General features: G+C 38.5%; 1 protein-coding gene across 2 annotated transcripts in view; it reads left to right on the forward strand.

The window, feature by feature from the left end:
* Nucleotides 1–223: 223 nt before the first annotated feature.
* The window catches only part of LOC309478885 (formin), an 84,754-nt gene continuing 59,257 nt past the window's right edge, over nucleotides 224–25,720 (forward strand). The window contains exons 1-2 of one of the 2 annotated variants that reach the window (XM_082142665.1): nucleotides 224–1,650; nucleotides 10,906–11,078. In XM_082142665.1, the coding sequence (XP_081998791.1) occupies nucleotides 345–1,650; nucleotides 10,906–11,078 (1,479 nt within the window). In that variant the 5' untranslated portion in view covers nucleotides 224–344. Of the gene's footprint in view, nucleotides 1,651–10,905; nucleotides 11,079–22,380; nucleotides 24,368–25,720 lie in introns of those variants that run through there. The other variant, XM_082142666.1, reaches the window with a different exon arrangement.

A 25,720-nucleotide genomic window follows, 5' to 3' on the forward strand; every position in this document is an offset into this window, starting at 1 on the left:
CAAATTTGATAACATTAAATCCTATTATTAAATGCAATTAATAAAAACTATTATTTAAATAAACGTTTGATTCTGTTGTGCATTTTAAAGCACTCTGTCTATGCAATAATTGAGTTTATCAGGTTATTTAGCCCAAAAAAAAGCGGTGTATGTACATTCTACACATCCTAAAACAGATTTATGAGGTTTGACGTTGCACTAAAAGCCTTCTTCATTTTGCCAGGCCTTCGATCGCCCCGATGATGAACACCAGTCCATCCCGGGCCGTCCCCGACTCGAGACGAGACCCACGAGACAACTGCCAACTTAATTTAGGAGTGTGATTAATTAAAACGGGCTTCGTAATGGAAGGCACACACACTGTGCTGCGTCTGTACAAACCCATCCATGAGCTGTGCTTCATCAGTCTGTACTTCCCAACAAGGAAATCCCGAGGTTTTTCACGAGCTGCTCGTGAAGTCCAGCCTCTGTGTGGAAATCAGCATGAGGAGAGAAGTGAAGACTCGGGCAGAACTAAACAAAGACGCCAGTATTACAACTCAGCGGAGGAAGTCCAGTCCTGTGAGGAAACAAAAGGAGCGGTTTCGCAGATCCACTGGTTGGCCATCGAACACCATCAACTCCTGACGGATCTCCTGTCTTTATGCAGCGAATGCGCAGACAGACTCAAGATGGGAAACCAAGACGGGAAGATCCAGTCGGAAGGAGAACATGGTGTTAGTAGCAGTAACTTTACTCTTCCTCAGTCCGCGGAGTGTAAGAAAGCCTCGAGAGTTCGGAAGCTGAAGAAACTGGGATCCAAGAAGATGGACAGTGCTGAAGACTTCTTGCAGAGTAAATTGAAGAAGAAGGTTCAAATGGGAGCAGCATCTGAGTTTTCCCTGGGAAAAGACCCGGAAACTCCAGGATCAGGCTCCTACATCAGCGTCTCAAGCGAGCCGTTTCTTCCCATGGACGAAGACTTCCATATTGCCAACGATGGCTGGGATTTCATGGAGGAATCTCGTTTTGAATGCGAAATCGATTGTGGTGCGCTGTCTGAGTTTGACAACCAACTCCGTTTGGATTATGAGAAACCGATCGGGAACGAACGTGGACGTATCGACAGTTCTGGGACTACACGTGAAGAGACGTTTGGAGGGAATGACGATCGACTCAACCCGCGCAGTGATAACATAGCAAGAAAAGACATGGAAAGATCTCTGATTGAGGAACCTGCATCTCACTCCTGCTTAGATGTGGAGGGAATCTATCAGAAAGCATCTGGACAGGAAGAGATCAATCGTTTACACAAGAAGAAACCGTCGTCCCCGATTGACGCCAGCTCTAGAAGCTCGAACCTTCGCTCCTGGACCAGAAGCCCCACATCAAACTCTATCTCCGGGGTTTTTAACGTGTCTTATCCTCCGACCAACACTCTCCGGATCATGTCTCCGGTCCTGTCACCAATGTCTTCTCAGCTTCCAAGTCCCCAGATGAACCACCGTATTGTGTTGCTGCCTGAGGAGGATGACGATGGAAATAAACGTCCGTCTAGAGACGAGCAAGTCAACACAGAGGTTATCGATAACAACGGCAACCGCAGGACGGCCTCGCGCCTCGGCCTGAACCTCGGAAATCAGTTCAATCCGAATGGAGCAATGACCTCAGGTAAGCGACTGCTCTTCTGTTTCAAACTGAAGAAGAAACTGTGAGAAGGTGCTTGCAAAATCAAACTCAAGTTGTCCGATATTTGTCACTTGCTCACTTATCGTTAAAATAGATTAGTGTTTTGATCATGTTTTAAAGTCCCCCTGTAGTCAATCATTGTATCCCTTAAAACTCATCTTTGATCACCAAAATGACATATTTAAATGTTTTTTCCTTCTTCACGCCGTAAAATATCTTGAATGTAACTCGACACCCTTGCCTCATTTAATATGCGTGGTTATATGAATATGCAAATGAGCCCCGCCTCCACTCACTCACTCAGCTCAGAGATCCACTGGTTGACGATCACACGTTGATCTGATTGGTTACAAGGTAGTTTGTGACGTCAGAAACACCAGCGATTTCAAAGCGTGTTTTTGAGACTGTCTTTGGTTCACTGCAGTTTTAAGGAGGAAATACTCAGCAATGGTGTCGACTTATGAAATTACACATGGTTTGTCTTAAAGCAGATTAAAAACACCACATAGACACATAAACAACATTAAAAGCTGGATTTTCACCTCAGGGGGACTTTAAATTAGAAAAGCTGAAAAACACATGTACTCAAGCTAGTTTATTGCTGCATCATCAAATAATTTTCATTGAACATGGATTGGATCCAACAGGCCAACATTAACAAAATACAAAAAAGACAACATGACACCCGACATTATTATGCAACAGACATTATACAACTCGCACAGTTATTAAATAAACTATCGGTTTGTTATATCTGTGTTTTTCATGCTACAGCCAATATGTGATGGTTTTAAATTGATTAATAAAATCGGCGGCTGATCCATCGGATCTGTTCATTATTATCAATACCATCATTATTTATATTTTGCATCACGAAAGTAAGTTATGTTCTTCAAATGTGCGATATTTCCGGTTAATTAGCCGCTATAGGTAAGTAACTAGAAGAGTAACAATAACATTACTACAAACTAGTGCATTTATGATTATGATAATAAGATAAAATACCATTATCAAATTCCATTGTCCAATATAAAGCAGCTGTTTTAGTACAGCTAAAATAACTAGAAGCGAATGACACAAAAGCTACAAATGGCCACATTAAGAATAAGCTGATAGTGATTCTTTCCTCGACAAACACTAGAAATCTCATGTTCATTCTGATTTCTTAGGCTTGTCATGTGACTCGGGAAACAAGAATTTCGGCCTTTCCAAGAGATCCATTATTGAGTTTCCGCTGTGTTTCGAGAGTCACTAAAGATCAAAGACACCGTGTTCAAACACTCATGAAAATAATTTTCTCTGCACCTTCATCCTGTTGAACTGTTTAAAATATCCACACGGGTCGCTTCAGAAGTCCTGGACATTAATGAGATGAAAAGGATTAAAACACTTGAACAGGACTTCGGAAGCGCGTAAGCTGCGTCTCATGGTTGCGCTGACGAGAAAAGAAAGAATTCCCATTAAGCGTCTGCCCTTTCTGTGATCTTTCTCTTGTGAACATCACAAGCCTAAATGCACTCGTTTGATTTGATCATCGACTATCAGATGTGGGACAAAACACGCTTCCTTTGCCCAAGGCTGAACAGAAGCAGTGAAGTCTACAGTATAGAGTACACATCATCACTGGCAGGGTTTACTCTCTGCTTATGAGAGACATTATGAGAGGGTCAATACAGAAAATGTGAGTGCTGCTTGTTTACTGTGATATTTTAACTCTCTTTGGTCATTTTTGACCAAAAACTTTTATGTTTTAATTTTTTTTTACCTCATTGGAATGATTCAAAACTAAAGGTTTTGGCACTTGCTATGTGAACACACACACACACACACACACACACACACACACACACACACACACACACACACACACACACACACACACACACACACACACACACAAAGATCTTGGACATGATTTGAAAAGGTTAAATGGTCCTGTAAACAGTAGTCCCACTTGTGCTCCTCGTGGTAAAAAAAAATGCAAGACAAGATAATTTTTTTAGATATCAGGGTAAAATTTAGAACACAACTTGTAACAATTTATGGCTTTGATTTTTCATAACAATGCACATAAAATTCTGTAACTTTTTTTAAGTTCACTTTTTAAAACTTTTTTCACTTCAGCAATAATCTGCCAAGCGTCGTCTTTGAAACGAGATCAAACTTCAGTCTGTCGCTCTAAAGCATTCAAGATTTACCACAGTTTAAGTTGGAAATAAAATGTTCAGGTCTATTATAAATACAGCGTAAATAAAATTTTGTATAAAAAAACACAAAATATGAAATAAAAAAAATGATCAAACTAAAATATAATATAGTAATATTATATACTAAAATATAGTATTGGATTATTAGTATTACTATTTCCATTGGAATTAATTGAAAACAGTCGCTCTGCTCCGTGCCGGTGGACAAAAAACATCCACAAAAAACCTAAAAAAGTATGATAATAATGAAAATAATAAACTTTCAACAAAACATTCAGGGAATTTTTAACGTTCTGATGAAAGGGTGTTTATAGGCCTAGGCTAGCAATACGTTTGAGAATGAATCGCTTGTTTAAAAGAGAGAGAAAGATCTGCGTGGTGCCGACGCTTGCCCAGTTGCCCATGTGGTTAATCCGCCTATGCTAGTGATGTATGTGTTCGCAAACACCTGCAGTTTTATTCATCCTGCACTAAGAAGAGTTTCTGAAGTGACTCTCCTGAGCCTGAGGCCGACACACACTCCCGCTTCAGTAAGCATATCTCACACACCTGATCATGTGAGGATGGTGAGGAACTCTAGTTCTTACAGGAGGGACACGGTTCCGGATGAACTGAGAATCACATTTTGTTTTTGTTTCAAATCTCTTGAATGAATGAATGAATGATCCGGTGTGATTTTGTCAAAGGTTTGATAGACGCAGCTGAATCACTGTCATTAGGAATGAGACCGCGATCTTTTAACGATCAATCGTGCAGCTCTACTGTACACTGTATATTTATATTTATATATTCTGTACACTATAATATTTCACCAGTCAATAAACCGTCTTAAAATACCTCCACCTTATAAAAAATCAGTGCCTCAGGAAATTAAACATATTATTGAGCTTTAAATGATCGTTTTCATACTCAAATGCTGTATTGAGGATCTGTTGAGGATCTGTTGATCATCATTCGCAGTTGACGTCCTCATCTAACACACGTGTGTGTGTGTGTGTGTGTGTGTGTGTGTGTGTGTGTGTGTGTGTGTGTGTGTGTGTTCAGAGGCAGTGTACGCCTGTACATGACATTCAGACCAGAGCAGGAAAGAGTCCAGATGTGTTTCAGCCGCACACTGTTGTGTTTCTCCGCCGATCAGGTGATCACATGATCACATGACCTCTGCACTGCTGCCACTGATAGAGTAATGAGATGAAGCACTCGGGTCATATGAAACTGATCAGCTCACGGACAGAGGCGATGTTGAAGATCCTGGAGTTGTTGTTGCATGTTTTGCATGACATTCAATCCTGACGTGTGTGTGTATGTGTGTGTATGTGTGTGTATGTGTGTGTATGTGTGTGTGTGTGTGTGTTTATTTGTGTGTGTGTTTATTTGTGTGTGTGTGTGTGTGTGCGTGTGTGTGCGTGTGTGTGCGTGTGTGTGAGAGAGAGAGTGTTTGTGTGTGTGTGACAGGCTGTGTGTGTGTGTGTGTGTGTGTGTGAGACGGGCTTTGTGTGTGTGTGTGTGTGTGTGACAGGCTATGTGTGAGTATGTGTGTGTGTGTGTGTGTGTGTGTGTGTGTGTGTATGTGAGACGTTCTGTGTATGTGTGTGCGTGTGTGTGTGTGTGTGAGAGAGTGTTTGTGTGTGTGTGACAGGCTATGTGTGAGTGTGTGTGTGTGTGTGTATGTGAGACGTTCTGTGTATGTGTGTGCGTGTGTGTGTGTGTGTGAGAGAGTGTTTGTGTGTGTGTGACAGGCTATGTGTGAGACGGGCTGTGTGTGTGTGTGAGAGAGAGTGTTTGTGTGTGTGTGTGTGTGTGTGTGTGTGTGTGTGTGACGAGCTGAATGAGCTGTAATTACGGTCACATCACTATTGTATTGTCACAATACAAAACTGTATTGAACGAAGGTGTATATATAAACTGCTGCTGCTTAAATGGTCTTTTAATGTTACCAGCTTTAAATCGTATCGACCTCGTCTCAAACAAAACACTACTGGAGTACTTCTTGGTTAGTGAGTAAAATGTTTAGTTTTTTTGTGTTTCCCATCTAAACTTTTTGTGTAAATCACCCAGAACACACTATCATCCACTCGTGTGGATGATACACGAGTCTCTCGTATCTGATGTGTGTGTGTGTGTGTGTGTGTGTGTGTTTGTGTGTGAGTGTGTGAGTGAGTGTGTGAGTGAGTGTGTGAGTGAGTGAGTGTGTGTGTGTGTGTGTGTGTGTGTGTGTGTGTGTGTGTGTGTGTGTGTGTGTGTGTTTGTGTGTGTGTGTGTGTGTGTGTGTGTGTCTGCGGTTGATGCTAGTTGAGTGTGAGCTTTATGTCGTCCTTCATCACAGTCCTGAACTACACAGACAGCAGAGCATTAACACACTCTGAACACAGACACACACACAGCAGGTTTGGTTCAATTAAAATAAACTAAAATCAAATACTTCCCTACTAAAATAGTAAGAGAATAACATTACATGTCTGAATTGATAGAATTCATCATTATTAAAAAAATAAATAAATAGGTGAAAAGTCCCAGGATGACCTTCTACTTCCCCTGAATATATTATATAATAGCAAATATATATTTCCTTCAGCTATTTTCATGTTTAATTACACCTGATAAAATGTATTGTATGAGATTCTGTTACTTTCACTGTTCAGTTTATTGCTATTGATCATATTTTATCTTTCATGTAATATCACAGCACATATTTAGAGCAGAGGTTCAGATGTTCAGATACCAGTGAAATATCACAATTCTCTATTACAATTTTGATGCATACAGCAAAAACTGCCAGCCTAATTAATGTGAATTTAAAACATTATTAAAGACAACTAAGCAGTCATTAATCAAATTAGAACAAATAATCAAATTACAAATAATCAAATAAATACAATAGAACAAAGATAGGCTAAAAATCAAATAAACAGTGTTTTTGGGGGTTTTCAGGTACAGAATCTGAATAATCAAATGTGAAATAACACTGCATATTCATTACTGTATAAATTAAATATAAATGGATCTTTATAACGTTACAAAAGTCCTTCAGTCAGGAACAGTGAGTGATTTCTTTGTCTTTTGTTGGTTTATTAACATTCTTGACCTGCAAACGTCCTGTAATCATGTAAGGAACCTCTCGTTATACATAAATCACGTAACAGTTCATGTTTTACTTGCATATACGATTTAGTTTTAATCCTAATGACACGTGAATATGCATTTAGAGCAAATGATGTGCAGAATAGAGAATTTTTCACATGTTTGCTTACAGCATTTTCACCCTTCAACGATTCAAACTTACTTTAGATCATATTTTATGCGTGTTTGAAGCTGGCATGATGCATGTATCTGCAATATGCCTCTAATATGAGCTCATGTTATCAGTGTAGCATCAGCCCGAGGCTATTAAACACACTGCAGATCTGTGCACTATCATATGACATCATCTGTGTCACACACACACACACACACACACACACATCTATCTGACAGCTGCTGATCTTACCTAGATCTCAATCAACACTGACTGAACAAACAGCCACAGTTTCAAGCGATCACGCTACTAACATGCTAAAACCCAACCAACCAATTATATTAAGTGTGACAACTTGCCCCGGGCTGACTTACAGAGACTGGATTTACATGTGTATGTCAAGTATAAATCGTTAGAATGAATAGATTTAAACTTTTAGTTGAATTACTATAGAAACGTCTCCTAAAACAGCATGTGATCTGAATGTGTCTCGATGTGAGGTCGTGTTTTCTGACGCCCCCTGGAGGATTCATAGGAATCAGCATCTACTTTACATTAATGTGTGATCATCTAAGATTACTGTACTCACTGACAATCAGAAGGTTGTTTCATGTTCTCATTTTAACATGTGAATGATGTGTGTTTGTGTTTCATCAACAGCTTGAGTTTGTGAGCACTAGTTGTTGTTGTCCAGATGGTGGCGCTGTTTAATTTGTAATAAACAGATGTAATGAAGCTCCTGTGTGAAAACAGTCACGCTGCTTTTGTTTCACTGTGTTTTTACTGTATTTCATGAGATGCAGGACCTCGTCTGCAATTAATCTGACTTTGCGTTTGGACCAGAACCAGATGTTTAGTCAGCGTTTGGAGGTCCAGCAACCGATGCATTATCATAATGAGACCATTAATCACGCCAGCCTTTGCCTGCTGCCTTCATTCTCATTATCAAAAGTGTTTTTAATGCCACCGATTGAGACGTTTGCCAAGTAAATGTATGTTATTTAGGATGCAACTTCTCCAGTAAGCTTTGTTTATTTTATCCCTGCTGTGAGTGACCCATTAAACTTATTTCAGGCCGATATAGCAGATATAGATGTGCGTTCAGGTCGGATCAAACATTCATTCACTTATTACATATAGACACACAGCGCTGAATGTTCCTAGGCTATATTATAAAACAAAATACAGCAATCTGGAACATAGAAATTCTAAAAGAAAAGCTGCTTTATTGCATTGAGCTCAGATAATATGAGTAAAGACACATATGTAAGATATGCAAAACCAAAAGTTTGGGATTGGTAAGATTTTGTACATTTTTAAAAGAAGTCTCTTCTGCTCACCAAGGCTGCATTTATTTGATTAAAAATACAAAAAACAAAGTCCGGTTATGTTGTTAAATATTATGACAATTTAAAATAAATATTTTCTATTTTAATATATTTTATTTGTAATTTATTCCTGTGATCAAAGCTGAATTTTCAGCATCATTACTCCAGTCTTCAGTGTCACATGATCCTTCAGAAATCATTCTAATATGATGATTTGATGCTCAAAAAAATTTTTTTTTTCAGGATTCTTTGATGAGTAGAAAGTTTAAAAGAACAGCATTTATTTGCAATAGAATTGTTTGCAGTTCAACGTCAAACATTCATTCACTTATTACATATAGACACACAGCGCTGAATGTTCCTACACTGACATCGTGTTTTATTATAAAACAAAAGTACAGCAATCTGGAACGAAAACATTCTTAAAGAAAAGCTGCTTTATTGCATTGAGCTCAAATAATATCAGTAAAGACACATAAGACATGCATAACCAACATACTTTTGCACTATGGGTTGTTCATTAAAGCAATGACTTAGATTACGTCCTAAGCCTCTCTCTCTCTCTCTCTCTCTCTCTCTCACACACATTTATTTTATGTCACTTAAGTCTTTAAATGCGGGAACTGGCGAACATTTAAAGACTTTAATGACATAAAATAAATAAAATAATGACATAAAATAAATCAACAACAAAATGAATGTAAAAGACAGCAGCCCCTCACGGACGACTGCTGTCACATAATAAAACATAAAAAACCACAACATAACTCCAGGCCTGTCCTCTCTCTCGCTCTTCCCTGTCGTCGCTCCTCCTTTATGCTTCCGCTCCTCCGTGAGAGATACGAGACCGGTGCGTCGCGCAGGAGTCGCTCATCAGTAATCTCGCCACCGGCCTCGTGCTGCTCTCTCACGGCCCTCTGCCTCGTCCTGCTCACCACACTAATATTCACAGCATTTAGGCGATGGTTTAAGCTAGATTTCCCCATGGTTTGTGGTGGATAGGTATCGGATCATATATTTTTTCTCCCCTCCGATCTCCGATCTAGCGTTCTGGGCCAGTATCGGCACGATACCGATGACGTGGATCGGATCGGGACATCCCTAGTTTCAGTGTGGATGAGAAACGTATTGAAAACTCCTGATAACGCTAAATTCACCTTTACAGGGCATGCGTAAAACCTCACAAAAGCTCACTGAGACGGACAAATAAATAAAGTTATCACGCAATTCTTCTGACATTCACTGATGTGTCCAGGTCACACTCACTCACCATTATATGTTTGGTCTAAAACGCTAAAACTGCTCATGTTTCACCGCAGGACAGCAAATGTGAGTAAATTCTGTCATCTGTGCAGGACTGTGATATGAAGTGACTGTGATAGCAACTGTGTGAAAGTGAACTGCACATAACAGGCACAATACCGGTATAAACATGAACATCTATTGGTACAATATGCGTCACATGACTAAACTTACGTCATCGTTTTTAAATACCCGTTTTGACAGTCCACACTACAATGCGAACACGGCGTTTTCAAACATATCCTCTTTGTACAGCGTTTTCATGAACAAAAATGCCGTCTCAGTGTGAACGGAAGGACAAAATGGAGAGAAAAAGATTAAAACGTATTAAGCCCTATTGGGACGGGACTAGTGTGACATGGAGAGGTGCGGTGAAGTGCATCTCAGTGATTATTCCGAAACATCTTTTAGCATTAGATAAGAGCCTTTTACCAACACAATCAAATCTGAAGTTAATTAATACATCGTTAGACCGGACATAACTGTTTATATATATATAAGTAAAATATAGGTTATGTGTTTGCGCACGTGATATCAGGAAGCAGTGTAATACACACATGACGACAGGAGTGACGGCGAATCGAGTTACTCTCCCACTTCTGCTAGTTTACTGAGATCTCTTATCCTGTGTGAATTGGCCATTAATATTACAGACGTCCTGTGGTAAAATTACATCACTCCATCTACCCTTGTAAAGTTAATCCCGTCCGAATAGGGCTTTAGTGCGGACATGGCCTGAGATGCCCTTCATCATGAGGGTCGACAGGAGGATCTGGTGGTTAACCAGCAGGAGACAGATCCAGCGTTTGGAAACTGCTCTTGCCAGTCAAATACCTCATGAAGAGGTCAGACATGACACTGAAGTGACTGATGATTATTTAAAAATATTAGCTAGATATTCCACAGAAAGCACATGACAAGCCTCACCAAACACTGCAGAGAAATCCTCACCAGACGTCGGGCCAGATGGGCCTACACGTGACCGCTTTACAGGTTTAATGATTTCAGTAGCATGGCATGAAAGATCAACAGTACAAACACCAGGCCTGTGGTCCGAGAAACTTATATCACCAGTTTGGACATCAGAAATACATGAGCCATGAGATAAAGCCAAACCTAAAGTAAGGCCGTGTGTGTGTGTGTGTGTGTGTGTGTGTGTGTGCAGAAAACTCTCTGTTGAGGCCAGAGGACATCTGGATGCTGGACGGGGATGAACCCATCACCCATGATCCTTTGTGTCGTCCCAGCAGACCCGATCACCTGGACTTCCTGAGAATCACACCACCCGAGGATGACATCATCGGAGACACTCCATGCTATCCGAAGCTCGGACTAACAGTGAGTCGATCAGCGCTGACACAATTAACATGTAGATTTATATATGATATTTATACAGTTAGCAGGTACTTGTAGTCATAAGTGAAATTATGAGCAGTGCACCTGTTTTCATCACTGATAATAATCATAAATGTTTGTTGAGCATCAAATCTTCATATTAGAATGATTTCTGAAGGATCATGTGACACTGAAGACTGGAGTAATGATGCTGAAAATTCAGCTTTGATCACAGGAATAAATTACACTTCACTATATATTCACATAGAAAACAGAAGATTTACATTACAATAATATTTCAACATTTTTACTGTATTTTTTAATCAAATAAACGCAGCCTTGGTGAGCAGAAGAGACTCTTTCAGAAACTTTTGGCCAGTTGTGACCACTTTTTATAGGCCTACTTAAAATACATTGTTGGTAAGAATCTGTATAATGATTTTCTCTATATATATCAGTGGTAAGAATATTATTATTTATTCCGGTATCAGTGATGATGTCAGCCAACACTGCTTACAGTGATCCAAAGATCCAGATCAGAGCCGAATATTATTTCCTCTAGTGTTCATAAACACTGTTCATATGGACCTGTGGACTAAAGCTTAAATAGAGTCAAACACACACAGGCTTTGTGTAAGAAGTCTTTCTGGTCCAGAGGTCATATTTCCCAACGCTGCGAGAACATGTTCATAACCGTAACTAGTCTCTCTCTCTGCACTCACACACACCAGCAGTGACTTCACTGTCCCCACACACACCACCAGTGACTTCACTGTCCCCACACACACCGGCAGTGACTTCACTGTCCTCACACACACCACACACCGGCAGTGACTTCACTGTCCTCACACACACCACACACCGGCAGTGACTTCACTGTCCTCACACACACCGGCAGTGACTTCACTGTCCTCACACACACACCAGCAGTGACACGGATAAAATAACTATGATGTTTTAAATGTTTCTGAGAGTCTCTTCTGCTCACCAAGGCTGCGTTTATTTGATAAAAAATACAGTAAAACAGTGAAATATTATTGTACCGTATTTTCCGGACTATAAGTCGCTCCGGAGTATAAGTCGCATCAGTCAAAAAATGCGTCATGAAGAGGAAAAAAACATACATAAGTCGCACTGGACTACAAGTCGCATTTATTTAGACATTTATTTCACAAAATCCAAGACCAAGAACAGACATTTAATCTGGAAAGGCAAGTTATTCAACTACACAATAGCACATAGAACAACAGGCTGAATAGGTGTCCGGTATGTTATAGGGTTAGTTCACCCAAAAATGAAAATTCTGTCAGTAATTACTCACCCTCATGTTGTTCCAACCGCGTAAGACCTTCTTTCATCTTCGGAACACAAATTAAGATATTTTTGATGAAATCTGAGAGCTGATCACTTCTCCATAGACTGCTAGGTGGCCCAAACTTGCTGGCCCAGAAAAGTTATTAAAGAGATCGTTAATATAGTCCAAGTGACTACAGTGGCTCAATCTTAAGTATATCAAGCGACGAGAATACTTTTTGTGCGCAAAAACAAACAAAAATAACGACTTTATTCCACTATTCATTTCCTTCTCTCTGGGCCACTAGTTGGTTCGCGTAGTGTTTTTGCACTGTGCGTCACACACATGACCAGCGTCGGCCAATAGTGAGCCTACGTGGTGACGTGTAACACAGACGCGCTGCGCAAAAACACTTACGAGGCCCAGAGAGAAGGAAATGAATAGTGGAATAAAGTCGTTATTTTTGTTTGTTTTTGCGCACAAAAAGTATTCTCGTCGCTTGATATACTTAAGATTGAGCCACTGTAGTCACTTGGACTATATTAACGATCTCTTTAATAACTTTTCTGGGCCAGCAAGTTTGGGCCACCTAGCAGTCTATGGAGAAGTGATCAGCTCTCAGATTTCATCAAAAATATCTTAATTTGTGTTCCGAAGATGAAAGAAGGTCTTATGCGGTTGGAACAACATGAGGGTGAGTAATTACTGACAGAATTTTCATTTTTGGGTGAACTAACCCTTTAACCCTCTGGGGTCTGAGTGGTTTTTGGGGTCCTTGAGATGTTCTGACATGCCCTGACATTTGTGCTTTTTTCAGTTGCTTATAAACATATTAATGGCAAAGGTATAATTACACTCTATTTAGCACAAACAGGGCTACCATAATATGTGAGCAACATGCATGTACATGTTTGTATTTTTGAGAGAATAATGTTTATGCACGGTTATTGAAAAAACGAAAAACTAAAGTTTCTGAAATAAGGCCACAAAACACATACTAAATATGTGACAATAAGACTTTTGACTAATGGATGTCGTTGCCTGTTTGTAAAGGCAATATGCGCAAGGGGCGTCAACGATTCAACAGCATCATGCATATTTAGTGATTCACACCTGAGGAGACAATGGGGCCCGCATACTTAATGAGCCATTCATTCAGGTGTGTCACCTATAGCCACAAGAAAGAATGCAAGAGCAATATATATATATATATATATATATATATATATATTCTACCAAATTGGTTCACAGTTGGAAGCATGTCAATTTATTTTTTTTTATTTTTTTTCACAAATTTTGCTTGCAAATTGTATAATATCCAAGGAAAACATGTCTAGTAATTGTGCAGTTAATTCTCATACTGTATTTTCAGTTTTGGAATATGTATCCTCCCCAAATTTGTCAATAATAAACCACAATAAAAATTATTTAAAGAAAAGGCTTATATTTACCTTTTAAAATTTGTTTACATCTACCTTGTAAATATATTAGGGCTGGGGGAATTAACGCGTTAATCTTTGCGATTAATTTGAAATGTTTTAACGCGTTAAAAAAAAATAACGCAATTGACGCAGCACTTTTTTTTTTTGCCTCGTTTTAATGATTTCCTGTTGCGTCTGCTATTAAAAAGGCCGAAATATGCCGTCCTGCCCCTCCATGTTCGGCGGTCAGGTTTCATTCTCGGGCAGCTTTCATGAGCGGGTCTTTTCCGCTCGGTATGTGCGTCGCGCTCTGTGCTCCGCGCGCACGCGCGCGTGAGTGTGTGTGTGTGTGTGTGTGTGTGTCGGTCGGTCGGCGCGCTCTGTGCTCCGCGCGCGCGCGTGCGTGTGTGTGTGTGTGTGTGTGTCGGCTCGCTCTGTCGTTAATGGCCCAGCAGCGGCGAGCTCTCCGTTCCGTGTGTGTGTGTGTGTGTGTGTGTGTGTGTATGTGTGTGTGTGTGTGTGTGTGTGTGTGTGTGTGTGTGTGTGTGTGTGTGTGTGTGTGTGTGTGTGTGTGTGTGTGTGTGTCGGCGACTCTGTCGTTAACGGCCCAAAGGCTTCAATCATGTACTATGCACTGGAAAAGTAAAGTCCACTCAAGTAACGTGAAATTTCTCTGTTGACTTCTGTTTGCTGAGCTGGTATAGCCATGCTGGGCAACAATGGTAAAATGACCTGATCTGATCACATGCTCTGGTAATAATAGCTTTGTAGGACTATATTTTGTTTTAATAATTAATAAAATAATAATAATAATAATAATCTGTTAAATTGATTATGTTGATTGATTATTGAAAAAGAATAATATATTGATATATTGATGTTTAATATTTTAATATAGGGCTATTTTCTGTTCCCTTTTTTTCCTGTGTTGTTTAATTAGGTGATTCTAAGTTTAAATATTGATGATTACAAGCTTGGGGGAAGCGCAATTAATTGCAATTAATTACAGAAATTGTGCAATTAATTAGTTAATTTTTTTTAATCGATTCCCAGCCCTAAAATATATATATATATTTTTTGAAAAGGTTACAATTACAACAACAATTGAAGTGTAATCTTTCTTTGTAAAAACTAAAGTATACATTTTATCATACATATTTCAAAGTTAAGAATTCATTACTTCGAATATAGCCTACATTGACAAAACATACTATATTTAACATATTAGCAAAAATTGTCAAACAAAAGCTTATTTGAGGTGGCAGATATTTTACAGTAAAAATGTGTAATCTATCCAAAACTAATCAACGAAATGTCTTTCATTTGTCTGTAACATAGGTCTTTCGTTTTTATTATAAGGAATATAAATGTTAATTTGCAGTTTAATACGTTGCTTATACAAATACATTTTAATTCAACATATTTCAGTCGATTTTTACTCAGTATAGCAAAATAGTTTGCTAAAAGCAGATAATTAATTCATTCACACACGCGATTTAAATTTAAACTGTCTTTTTGCAAGCTGTGGTAAACAGCGCATCTCTGCCGTTCATTCATTCATAAACAGAAACCCGATTCACGTGAGAAGGAAAAAAACTTACTACAGTATTCCTCAGCTCGCTCCTCGATATACCCGCACTTCTGAGGTACATTTTCCATTATTATTATTCCTCACAGCGCTGCGAGACGGTGTAAACAAGTAATGATCTGAATAAACTTGTGTTTTCTCGAGCTTATATGGGGGCGTTGACAGGTTTTGCGTGGATTGCCTCAATCATTTGCGTTTGAATAGCGCGCGCTCTCCGTGGGCGTGTCACATTACATTTGAATGAGCTGTAATGAGCTCGACTGGAATCGCTCTCTTTTAATACAGATTTCACAAGATGAGAATATTTGTTTTTTATATAAATTACTTCATTTAAAAGAAGAGAATTCAAGCTTCATGCCTGTGTGTCTGTATGCCTGTTTGACTGAGTATACGCTGAGTTGTTGTTCATTTTCGGATGCGTTTCAGAATGGACTTCACTGGCAGAGAGAAGGCAGAACTCGCTTCGTGTTTATTTTTCTTTATTTGGCAAAAAGCACAACACTTTGTTTTTATTGTGAGTATACACAAAAATAATACACATTTAACAGAATCGATTGATGTATGAAACTCCTATGGAAAATCAAAGTCAACAGAGTATTTATGAGTTTCTTTTACACTGCTAAAAAAAAAGCGAGCTGGTATCGCCGGCGATACCGCCGACCTCAGGGGGTTAACGTAACACATTAACTAGGGCTCTAACGACATGCGATATGAAACCGAAATCGCGACATAGGACACAGGATCGGTGTGAGAAGGCAGAGAGGCGACACCCCTTCCACTCCCAGAGTTATCTTTCCCGTCCAGATCCAGTGTTACCACATCTTTAAATTACTATTAGTATTATTTTAAGTTAACTTTATACAATACATAGACCTACACCACAAAACTAGTTGAGGATAAATTCTTTAAAATTGGGCAATTCCAGTGTTATGGACGTGACATTTGCAGTTAAAAACTTGAAATATAAATTCTCAGAAAATGCATTTAATACCAATATATTGAAACTTCTTTTTATATATCCATACTCCCTTAATAAAGGAGTCCGCACATTAGAAAAATATCAGTCTACACATGCGTTTTATATTTAATATGAGGGAAATACACATGCGTTACGGACGTGACACAAAAAATCTTTAAAGGAGAAGTTCACTTTTGAAAAAACTTTTGCTGATAATTTACTCACCCCCATGTCATCCAAGATGTCCATGTCTTTCTTTCTTCAGTCGAAAAGAAATTAAGGTTTTTGATGAAAACATTCCAGGATTTTTCCACATATTATGGATTCCATTGGGACCCAAACGGTTCAAGGTCCAAATGACAGTTTCATTGCCGCTTCAAAGGGCTTTAAACGATACCAGACGATGAATAAGGGTCTTATCTAGCGAAACGATCGGTCATTTCAAAAATAAAATAAAAAGTTGACGTTTTATAAGCACAAATGTTCGCCTTGCTCTGTTCTGTGATGCGCGTTCGTGACGTCACGTAATACGCAATTACGTTGAAAAGGTCAAGTTTGATGTGTTTACAAATGTGCGGAAGGAGGACCATATAAACATTTTCAAATGTATTTGTGTCAGTTTATCGTTTAAAATGCCCATTTCGTGTGCGCATCCTGAGTGTTTTAATATTAAAAAGCCAAAAAGAACATTTTCTTCAATTTTTCAAGCGTGACCTTTTCAACGTAATTGCGTATTACGTGACGTCACGAACGCGCATCACAGAACAGAGCAAGCCGAACATTTGTGCTTATAAAACGTCAACTTTTTATTTTATTTTTGAAATGACCGATCGTTTCGCTAGATAAGACCCTTATTCATCGTCTGGTATCGTTTAAAGCCCTTTGAAGCGGCAATGAAACTGTCATTTGGACCTTGAACCGTTTGGGTCCCAATGGAATCCATAATATGTGGAAAAATCCTGGAATGTTTTCATCAAAAACCTTAATTTCTTTTCGACTGAAGAAAGAAAGACATGGACATCTTGGATGACATGGGGGTGAGTAAATAATCAGCAAAAGTTTTTTTAAAAGTGAACTTCTCCTTTAACTTTTAGGTGACAAAATATTTTTTTGTATTTCTGTGAATTACACTGCGCAAACCAAAAGTAATACCACCCGCCGTATGAAGAAGGGTTGGCTCTCCACAGAACATAATATATTCATTTTATTTTACGTGTTCGCATTTATGAGGAAAAAACAATGTTACGGACGTGAGCGCTCTGAAAGCGGCACTATATAAGACTTTCACGGAGACCTCAAACAGAAAGCACAAAGCTTGTCTTTAAATTTAATTTAGTTTTGTATCAATTGTATCTTAATTTGAATCAATGTTTCATCAACCAATTGCCTGTATTTAACCCTCTGGAGTCTGAGCGTTTTTTTGGGCCCTGGGGGTGTTCTGACATGCCCTGACATTTGTGCTTTTTTCAGTTGCTTATAAACATATTAATGGCAAAGGTGTAAATTCACTCTATATAGCACAAACAGGACTACAATAATATGTGAGCCACATGTATGTACATGTTTTCATTTTTGAGAGAATAATGTTTATGCGTGGTTATCGAAAAAACTAAAAATTAAAATTTTTGAAATAAGACCACAAAACACATACTAAATATGTGGCAATAAGACTTTTGACTTATGGATGTCGTCGCCTATAGTTTTTTCTTCAAAATTATGTGAAAATAGTCTTGCTTTATCGTTCACATAAAACCATACATTGATTTAAATTGATGTAAAACAGGTTTTGCTTGGAAAGCCAATATGCGAGGGGGGCGTGAACAAGGAGTGGTTTACACCTTAGAATACACCCACTCTGCATAATGATGAGCCATTCACTCAGGTGTGACACTGACTGAGCCACAATGAAAGGACAAAAGATATATTTAGAAGAAGACTTATATTGACCATTTAAGATTTTGCTTACATCTATCTTGTAAATATGTTTTGCTATTTTATTAAAATGGTTACAATTACAACAATAATTACAATTTCAACAATATTTCAAGTGTACTCTTTCTTTGTAAAAAAAAATGATTATAGGCCCTACATTTTATCTATGTATTCATTAGTTTGAATATAACCAACATTGGAACAGCTAACATCTTAGTTGATGACTTTATTTTTGACAAAAATCGTATTTTATATATAGAAATGGCTAAACAAAAGCTTATTTGATGTGGCAGTATATTCTACAGTAAAAACTGTACCCAAATCTACTAAACAAAATGTTGTCTTTCATATTTCGTCTGACTGTAACGTTGTTTTCATGAAATATTAGGGCATATTGTTAATTTGCAGTTTAATACGTTGCTTATACAAATAGCCTACATTTTATTTCAACATTCAGTCGATGTTTACTTATCTCAGTATAGCAATACAGTTTGCTAAAACATCATCATTCATTCACACACGCGATTTAAATTTAAACTGTCTTTGCCAGCTGTGGTAAACAGCGCGCATCTGTGCCGTTTATTCATTCATAAACAGAAACCCACGTGAAGAAATTCACGTGAGAAGGAAAAAACTTACTTGTATTCCTCAGCTCGCTCCTCGATATACCCGCACTTCTGAGGGACATTTTCGATTAGTATTATTCCTCACAGCGCTGCAAGACGGTGTAAACAATGATCTAAATAAACGTGTGTGTTTTCTCGAGCTGATGGGGGCGTTCACAGGATTGCCCCAGCCATTTGCGTTTGAATAGCGCGCGCTCTCCGTGGGCGGGGCCGATTATAACGTAATGAGATGAGATGAGCTCGACTGGAATCGCTCTCTTTTAATACAGATTTCACAAGATGAGAATAATTGTTTTTTTATATAAATGACTTCATTTAAAAGAAGAGAATTCAAGCTTCATGCCTGTGTGTCTGTATGTCTGTTTGACTGAGTATTCGCTGAGTTATTGTTAATTTTCGGACGCGTTTCAGAATGGACTTCACTGGCAGAGAGAAGGCAGAACTCGCTTCGTGTTTATTTTTCTTTATTTGGCAAAAAGCACAACACTTTGTTTTTATTGTGAGTATACACAAAAATAATACACATTTAACAGAATCGATTGATGTATGAAACTCCTATGGAAAATCAAAGTCAACAGAGTATTTATGAGTTTCTTTTACACTAATAAAAAAAAAGCGAGCTGGTATCGCCGGCGATACCGTAGACCTCAGGGGGTTAATAAATAAGAAGTAAATATAGTAGATAATCAGGACACGGAGGCGCCGGCGCGTGAACTGGAGCTCGTCTCATGAACCGAAACTCAGCGTATAAGCTACTTGCCATGAACACGCCATGTTTTCTCTTGGTTCATGTCAGTCAGTATGAAATAATTTTTATATATAAGTCGCACCTGACTATAAGTCGCAGGACCACCCAAACTGAAAAAAAGTGTGACTTATAGTCCGGAAAATACTATAAAGTAAATCTTCTGTTTTCTATGTGAATATATTGTAAAGTGTCATTTATTCCTGTGATCAAAGCTGAATTTTCAGCATCATTACTCCAGTCTTCAGAGTCACATGATCCTTCACAAATCATTCTAATATGATGATTTGATGCTCAAGAAACATTTATGATTATTATCAGTGTTGAAAACTGTTCATATTTTAGTGAAAACTATGATACATTTTATTTTTCAGGATTCTTTGATTAATTGAATGTTCAAAAGAACAGCGTTTATTTGAAATAGAATCTTTTGTGACATTATAAACGTCTTTACAGTCACTTCTGATCAGTTTAACGTTCACTTCCTGCAGTCTGGAAAAATATTTTATTTGTCATTTCCAGTTCCAAATCTCCTTTGAACTCAAATAAGCGACAGATAAAAGAACAAATGAGTGTCTTTCTTTCTTTCTTTCTTTCTTTCTTTCTTTCTTTCTTTCTTTCTTTCTTTCTTTCTTTCTTTCTTTCTTTCATCCACTCATCCATCCTTTCTTTCTTTCATCCACTCATCCATCCTTTCTTTCTTTCTTTCTTTCTTTCTTTCTTTCTTTCTTTCTTTCTTTCTTTCTTTCATCCACTCATCCTTTCTTTCTTTCTTTCTTTCTTTCTTTCTTTCTTTCTTTCTTTCTTTCTTTCTTTCTTTCTTTCTTTCATCCACTCATCCATCCTTTCTTTCTTTCTTTCTTTCTTTCTTTCTTTCTTTCTTTCATCCACTCATCCATCCTTTCTTTCTTTCTTTCTTTCTTTCTTTCTCTCTCCTTCATCCACTCATCTATCCATCCTTTCTTTCATCATCCATCCATCATCCATCCTTTCTTTCATCCATCCATCCATCCATCCATCCTTTCTTTCATCCATCCATCCATCCATCCTTTCTTTGTTTTTTTCTTTTATCCATCTTTCTTTCTTTTTTTTCTTTCTTTCTTTCATCCACTCATCCATCCTTTCTTTTCTTTCTTCCTTTCTTTCTTTCATCCACTCATCCATCCATCCTTTCTTTCTTTCTTTCTTTCTTTCTTTCTTTCTTTCTTTCTTTCTCATTGTAATAATATTTCTCAATTTTAACTCTATTTTTTATCAAATAAATGCAGCCTTGTTGAGCAGAAGAGACTTACAATTATTCCAGACTTCTGGCCGGCGAATCAGCAGAATATAGACACGTGTGTGAAAATACCAGCATACCGACACACCCGTGACTCCACCTGAGACACACACACTGATCTCAGAGCAGATTAGACGGGTGTGACACACACCACAATGAACCGCAAATGTCAGACGAAATGACTTGATGAAGGTGATGATTAAGGCTTTGTCTCATCAACAATAGATCATGTGAACTTGCTGTTATTTATAGGGTTAACTCAAACTCTGTTCGCTAGATCTAGTTTGATTGTTCTGGATCAGGAGCTTTAGTTTGTTGTCGTGTTCCTTGTTTTTACGGCTCAAGAAACAGCAGTAATCGGCCTCTCTGTGTTCAGGTTCACTTGCATAAGAAGAGGCCCGGCCTGGTTATAATCCACCGCACTAATGTAGGCCACGACACATGCAGGAGTAATGCAGAGCACCTCAACACGGCTCAAAGATGAGAGCTGCATGTCTGCATGGGTTTTTGAGTACGTTACGGGGTTAATAATTCTAATTAAGAGAGAGGAAGGTTTATGTTTTGAACTGTGGTTTTCAGCCGAGCTTCAGCTCGTCCAGAGCGCTCGAGTCCCGGTGAGACGCAAGACTTATTCTCAATAAACAAGTTGTCTTGGTTTCTGGACAAAGACTGACATGAAACACTTTTATTAGAAACAAGAATTCCATGGTTTTATCAGCTGTAGTCTTTTTTTTGTGTGTCTTTATCTGATGTTTTTGCATATATTTTTTTATATTATAATGAGAAATTATATTAGATGATTTTATCAGCTGATCAGATTTAAAAAAAACTTTTTTTGCCTTTATTAAATTTTTTTGGCCCATATTTGTAATAATACAATGATAAATTATATTTGATGGTTTTTTTTCAGCTGTAGTCAGATTTTTTTAATTACTTTTTTGCCTTAATTTTTCTTTCTTAGTTTTTTTTGTTTGTATTACATAATATTAGTATATTAATGATTTTTTTTATTCTAGTTATATGCATGCTATGTTTTTGTTTGTTACTTTTATTCTAGGTATGTGTTTATTTTTATTTTTTTATATTATGTAAATTAGGTGTATTAGTTAATAAAAACCTCTTGTAATGCATTTATTAGTTTATTAGTATTTATTAGGGTTTTTTAAAAAGTTTCTACCAGGTTGAAATGATCATAAATTGATTTTTTTTTTTTTTTTACTAACTATCTAACTATAACCAGTCTCACACCAGTAGAAGTTGCACAGGACTCGTCACTGATTCTCTCTGCACTCTTGATTCAGTACTGAAGCGTGAAAGGTCAGCGCTATAGCAACAGAGAGGCGTGGCCAATGACATCAGCAGAGCTGATTATAGCCAGTGTAGCTCCGCCCCCTTCACCTGACCTGCAGGAGATTAGAGCGAGGGAGAGAAAGGGGGAGGAGCCAGACACTGAATCTCTGCCTCACACTGACACAGGAGTGTGTGAGGAATCAGACACTCGCAGGTGAATTTGCATGTTTAGAGCTGAACAGAGAGAGAGGGAGTGGTTGAAGCTCAAGGTAATCAAACCTGCGTAACTCCTTCTCCCTCTCAAACTTTCTCCGGGGGAAAACATACGTTTGGATGCAGACACAGATCAGGAAGTGCCTTATTCTGGGAAAAGCCTGGACTTTGTATGCGTCAGCACAGTGAGTTTTCCTTCTCCTGCCTGGACTAGAACAACACTGAGAAACTTTAGACTCTCTGTTTTCTTTTTTCTCACTGGAGGATCGCACTGTGCTCGTGTGTTTGGATCACTGGATTCACTATAAATGCTGAACAGAACAACTTAAACGACTGCTGGCACAAATGTGAAGTGTTTCCAAATGCGACGGAGAGAAACCCGGGGATTTTCACGGACAAAAACCTTTTGTTTGAAACTAGAGCGCATGCAGGTTGAAGTAAAACTAGAGATGGAGTTTATCCCACATTAAAGGCCCGTTCACAACTACTCTCTTAGTGTACACATCATAATTATGTTTATTGTAAGCAAGTGCTGTATTTTTCTCATCTACTTCTGCTTTAAATTCTCGAGCTCTTTAAAGCAGGATGGATTATGATTGGCTCTCAATGTTTTGATCAGTCATCAGCAGGGAAATATTGTTCCTTCAATACATTTAGAATGATTTCTAAAACTTAATCATTATCGTGTTTGATGTGAACGGGCCTGTGTTAATGCAGTGATTGCGTTTCACTCCATCAGATTCAATGTAAGCAGGAATATGGATCCAGCCAGTAGAAGGTCAGATCAGTCATCGGCTGTGTTGACGTCGTTTCGAACTTTGCACGATGAAGATTCAAGTCCGAATGGTCATATTCCTTTAATCCTAAAATCTGGAGAGGAAAAGTTGCTGGGATGCCTTAATTCTCCCATTCAGGATTCAGAAAGTTCTACAGGAACATCGTCGGATCCATTTCTCGTGCACGTAACCCGTGTGGAGACGTACATCGACGACGACGAGGATTCGAAGAGCGTCCAGGGAAGGTCATGTGACCCAGAGGAACGAGAGAAGAAACCCGAGAGCCTCGTGGAGAGATCGCTCCGAGACGCTTCGGTTCTGAACCGAACGGGAAAGCTCAACCGGTCTCTGGATCTTCCATCTCGCGTGTCGAGCGAATCCTGGAAAGAGTTGCGTTCGCTGAGCGTTCAAACGGTTCGAGGAGAATCACGGACTTGCGCGGACGTGAGCTGTTGGAGACGATCGGTGCCGTTTTGCACACAAGATGAGGATGATTCTAGCGATGGTCAACAAGAAGGGAATTCGGGAACGGATCCGGAATCACAAATTGATTCTAAAACTGGAGATTCTCAAAGTGGAGATTTTGAAACCTCATTCTCAAGTCTTCAGATTGAGACAAAAGGCGTTTCAGAGACTGTTTCGGGAACGTCCCCTTCGGACAACAAACCGGACACCAAAACCGGGGATAAATACCAGATTCCTGCTTTGTTTAGCGGTTTACGTGTGCTAAAGAAAGGAGCGATCGGAGACGAGAGGGAAACGGTGTCAGAAATCAAACAGCGCGACACAGACCGAGCTCTGCTCAATCTCAAACAGCACGTCAACAAAGCCAGAGTCGAACAGCTGAACGTCACTCATGTGACCAGAAAGAAAAACGAACCTAGAAATTTGTCTGAAATCACTAGTTTGCTCCAGAAAGGCACCAGAGAGGACGCCGTGGACCCGACCTCGGCAAACGCTGGCAAACCGGCAACCGATTCCACGTACGACGCGTTAAAGTCCAAACTCTTCAGCTCTAAACCGGCTAAGAAGGATCCGGGGGAGACCGTACTGGATCTGGACGCGGTGAGGAAGAAGAAGAAGAGCGATAAAGAGTTGCTGAGGTCCATCTTCCAGAGACAGCAGAGCAGATCTCCAGTCGCTGACGTCAAGAGCCCTACCGAGGTCAAAGTATGTGGGCTTTATCACAGCGACCCTTCAGTTTCACTTCTTTAGAGACCAAGCCTCAACAAACAATGCAAAAACATTTGGAAAATAATCATAAAACCCACACATCTCTAAGATGAATATAAGCCCTATTTATCTAATAGCAATCATTCATTCATTATTCGTTTTTTACTTCATGGTTTTGTTAAAATAGTCACTGAAATACATTCATTTCTAGCATCAGAATTATAAATTTTTTTTATTAGAATTTTTTTTTAATCTGATTTTTAAAGGTCCAAAAAAACATCTTTGCTGCACGTCAGTGAATTAAACTGGAAAAAAATGTACCAGCGATATTGTTTACAGTCTATGAAATTGTATTTTTGCTTACAGCAGATTTTGTCCTTATGGAAATATAATTATTTAGATTTTAACACTTTTGGTTAATTAGAGTCGCTGACATCAAGAGCCCTGCCGAGGTCAAAGTGTGTGTGATTTATGATTTATGACAGCGATCCTTCAGTTTTAAAGTTCAAAGTTCGCAAAACAATTGGAAAATAAGCAAAAATATTACATAAAACCCACAAAACTCTATAGAATGCTTCTTAAAGTTTTAATTATCTATTAGCAGTCATTCATTCTTTACTTCATGGTTTTGTTAACATACTGTAGTCACTGATGCATTCATTTCTGGCATCAGAATTATTTTATTAAGAATTCTATTATTATTATTATTATCATTATTATAATTTTTTCAGGTTTTGAAAAGTTCTGTTGTCTGTCATTACAAGGTATAAAATTGTCTTTAGACAAAGTCTTGACAAACAATACAAAAACAATTGTTAAATAAAACCCACACAACTATAATGTCCTGTTTATCTAATAGCAATCATTCATTAATTATTCATTCTCTACTTCTGGTTTTGTTAACATAGTCACTGAAATGCATTAATTTCTAGCATCAGAATTATTTTATGAAGAATTCTATTATTATTATTATTATTATATTATTATTTTCTAGCCTGACTACGTCAGACTTCGTACTTCCGCTCAATTTCAGTTCGCTCCTGTACTCAGTCTGAGATGGCGACCTATCTCCCAGTTTTCCTCCGGCCTCAAAACAGCCGGCCAATCAATGAACAGAAGACGTAGACGCTGATTGTACCGTGGATGCGTAGATTTACTTCACATAATCTGCAAAAGTCGTTCACAGCCATGTTCACTCCGGTATTTCACTCGATGGTTTTGTTTTTGCATCATACATGTGTTTACAGTGGAAGTTCGATGTGGCTGAGCCAGCGCATAACACACGTCATAACCAAACGTTATTTGATTGGCTTACGGGTAACATTGTGAATGCTACAACAATATAACGCT

Source organism: Leuciscus leuciscus (assembly GCF_965113295.1).
Source record: "Leuciscus leuciscus genome assembly, chromosome: 17".
NCBI lineage: Eukaryota > Metazoa > Chordata > Actinopteri > Cypriniformes > Leuciscidae > Leuciscus > Leuciscus leuciscus.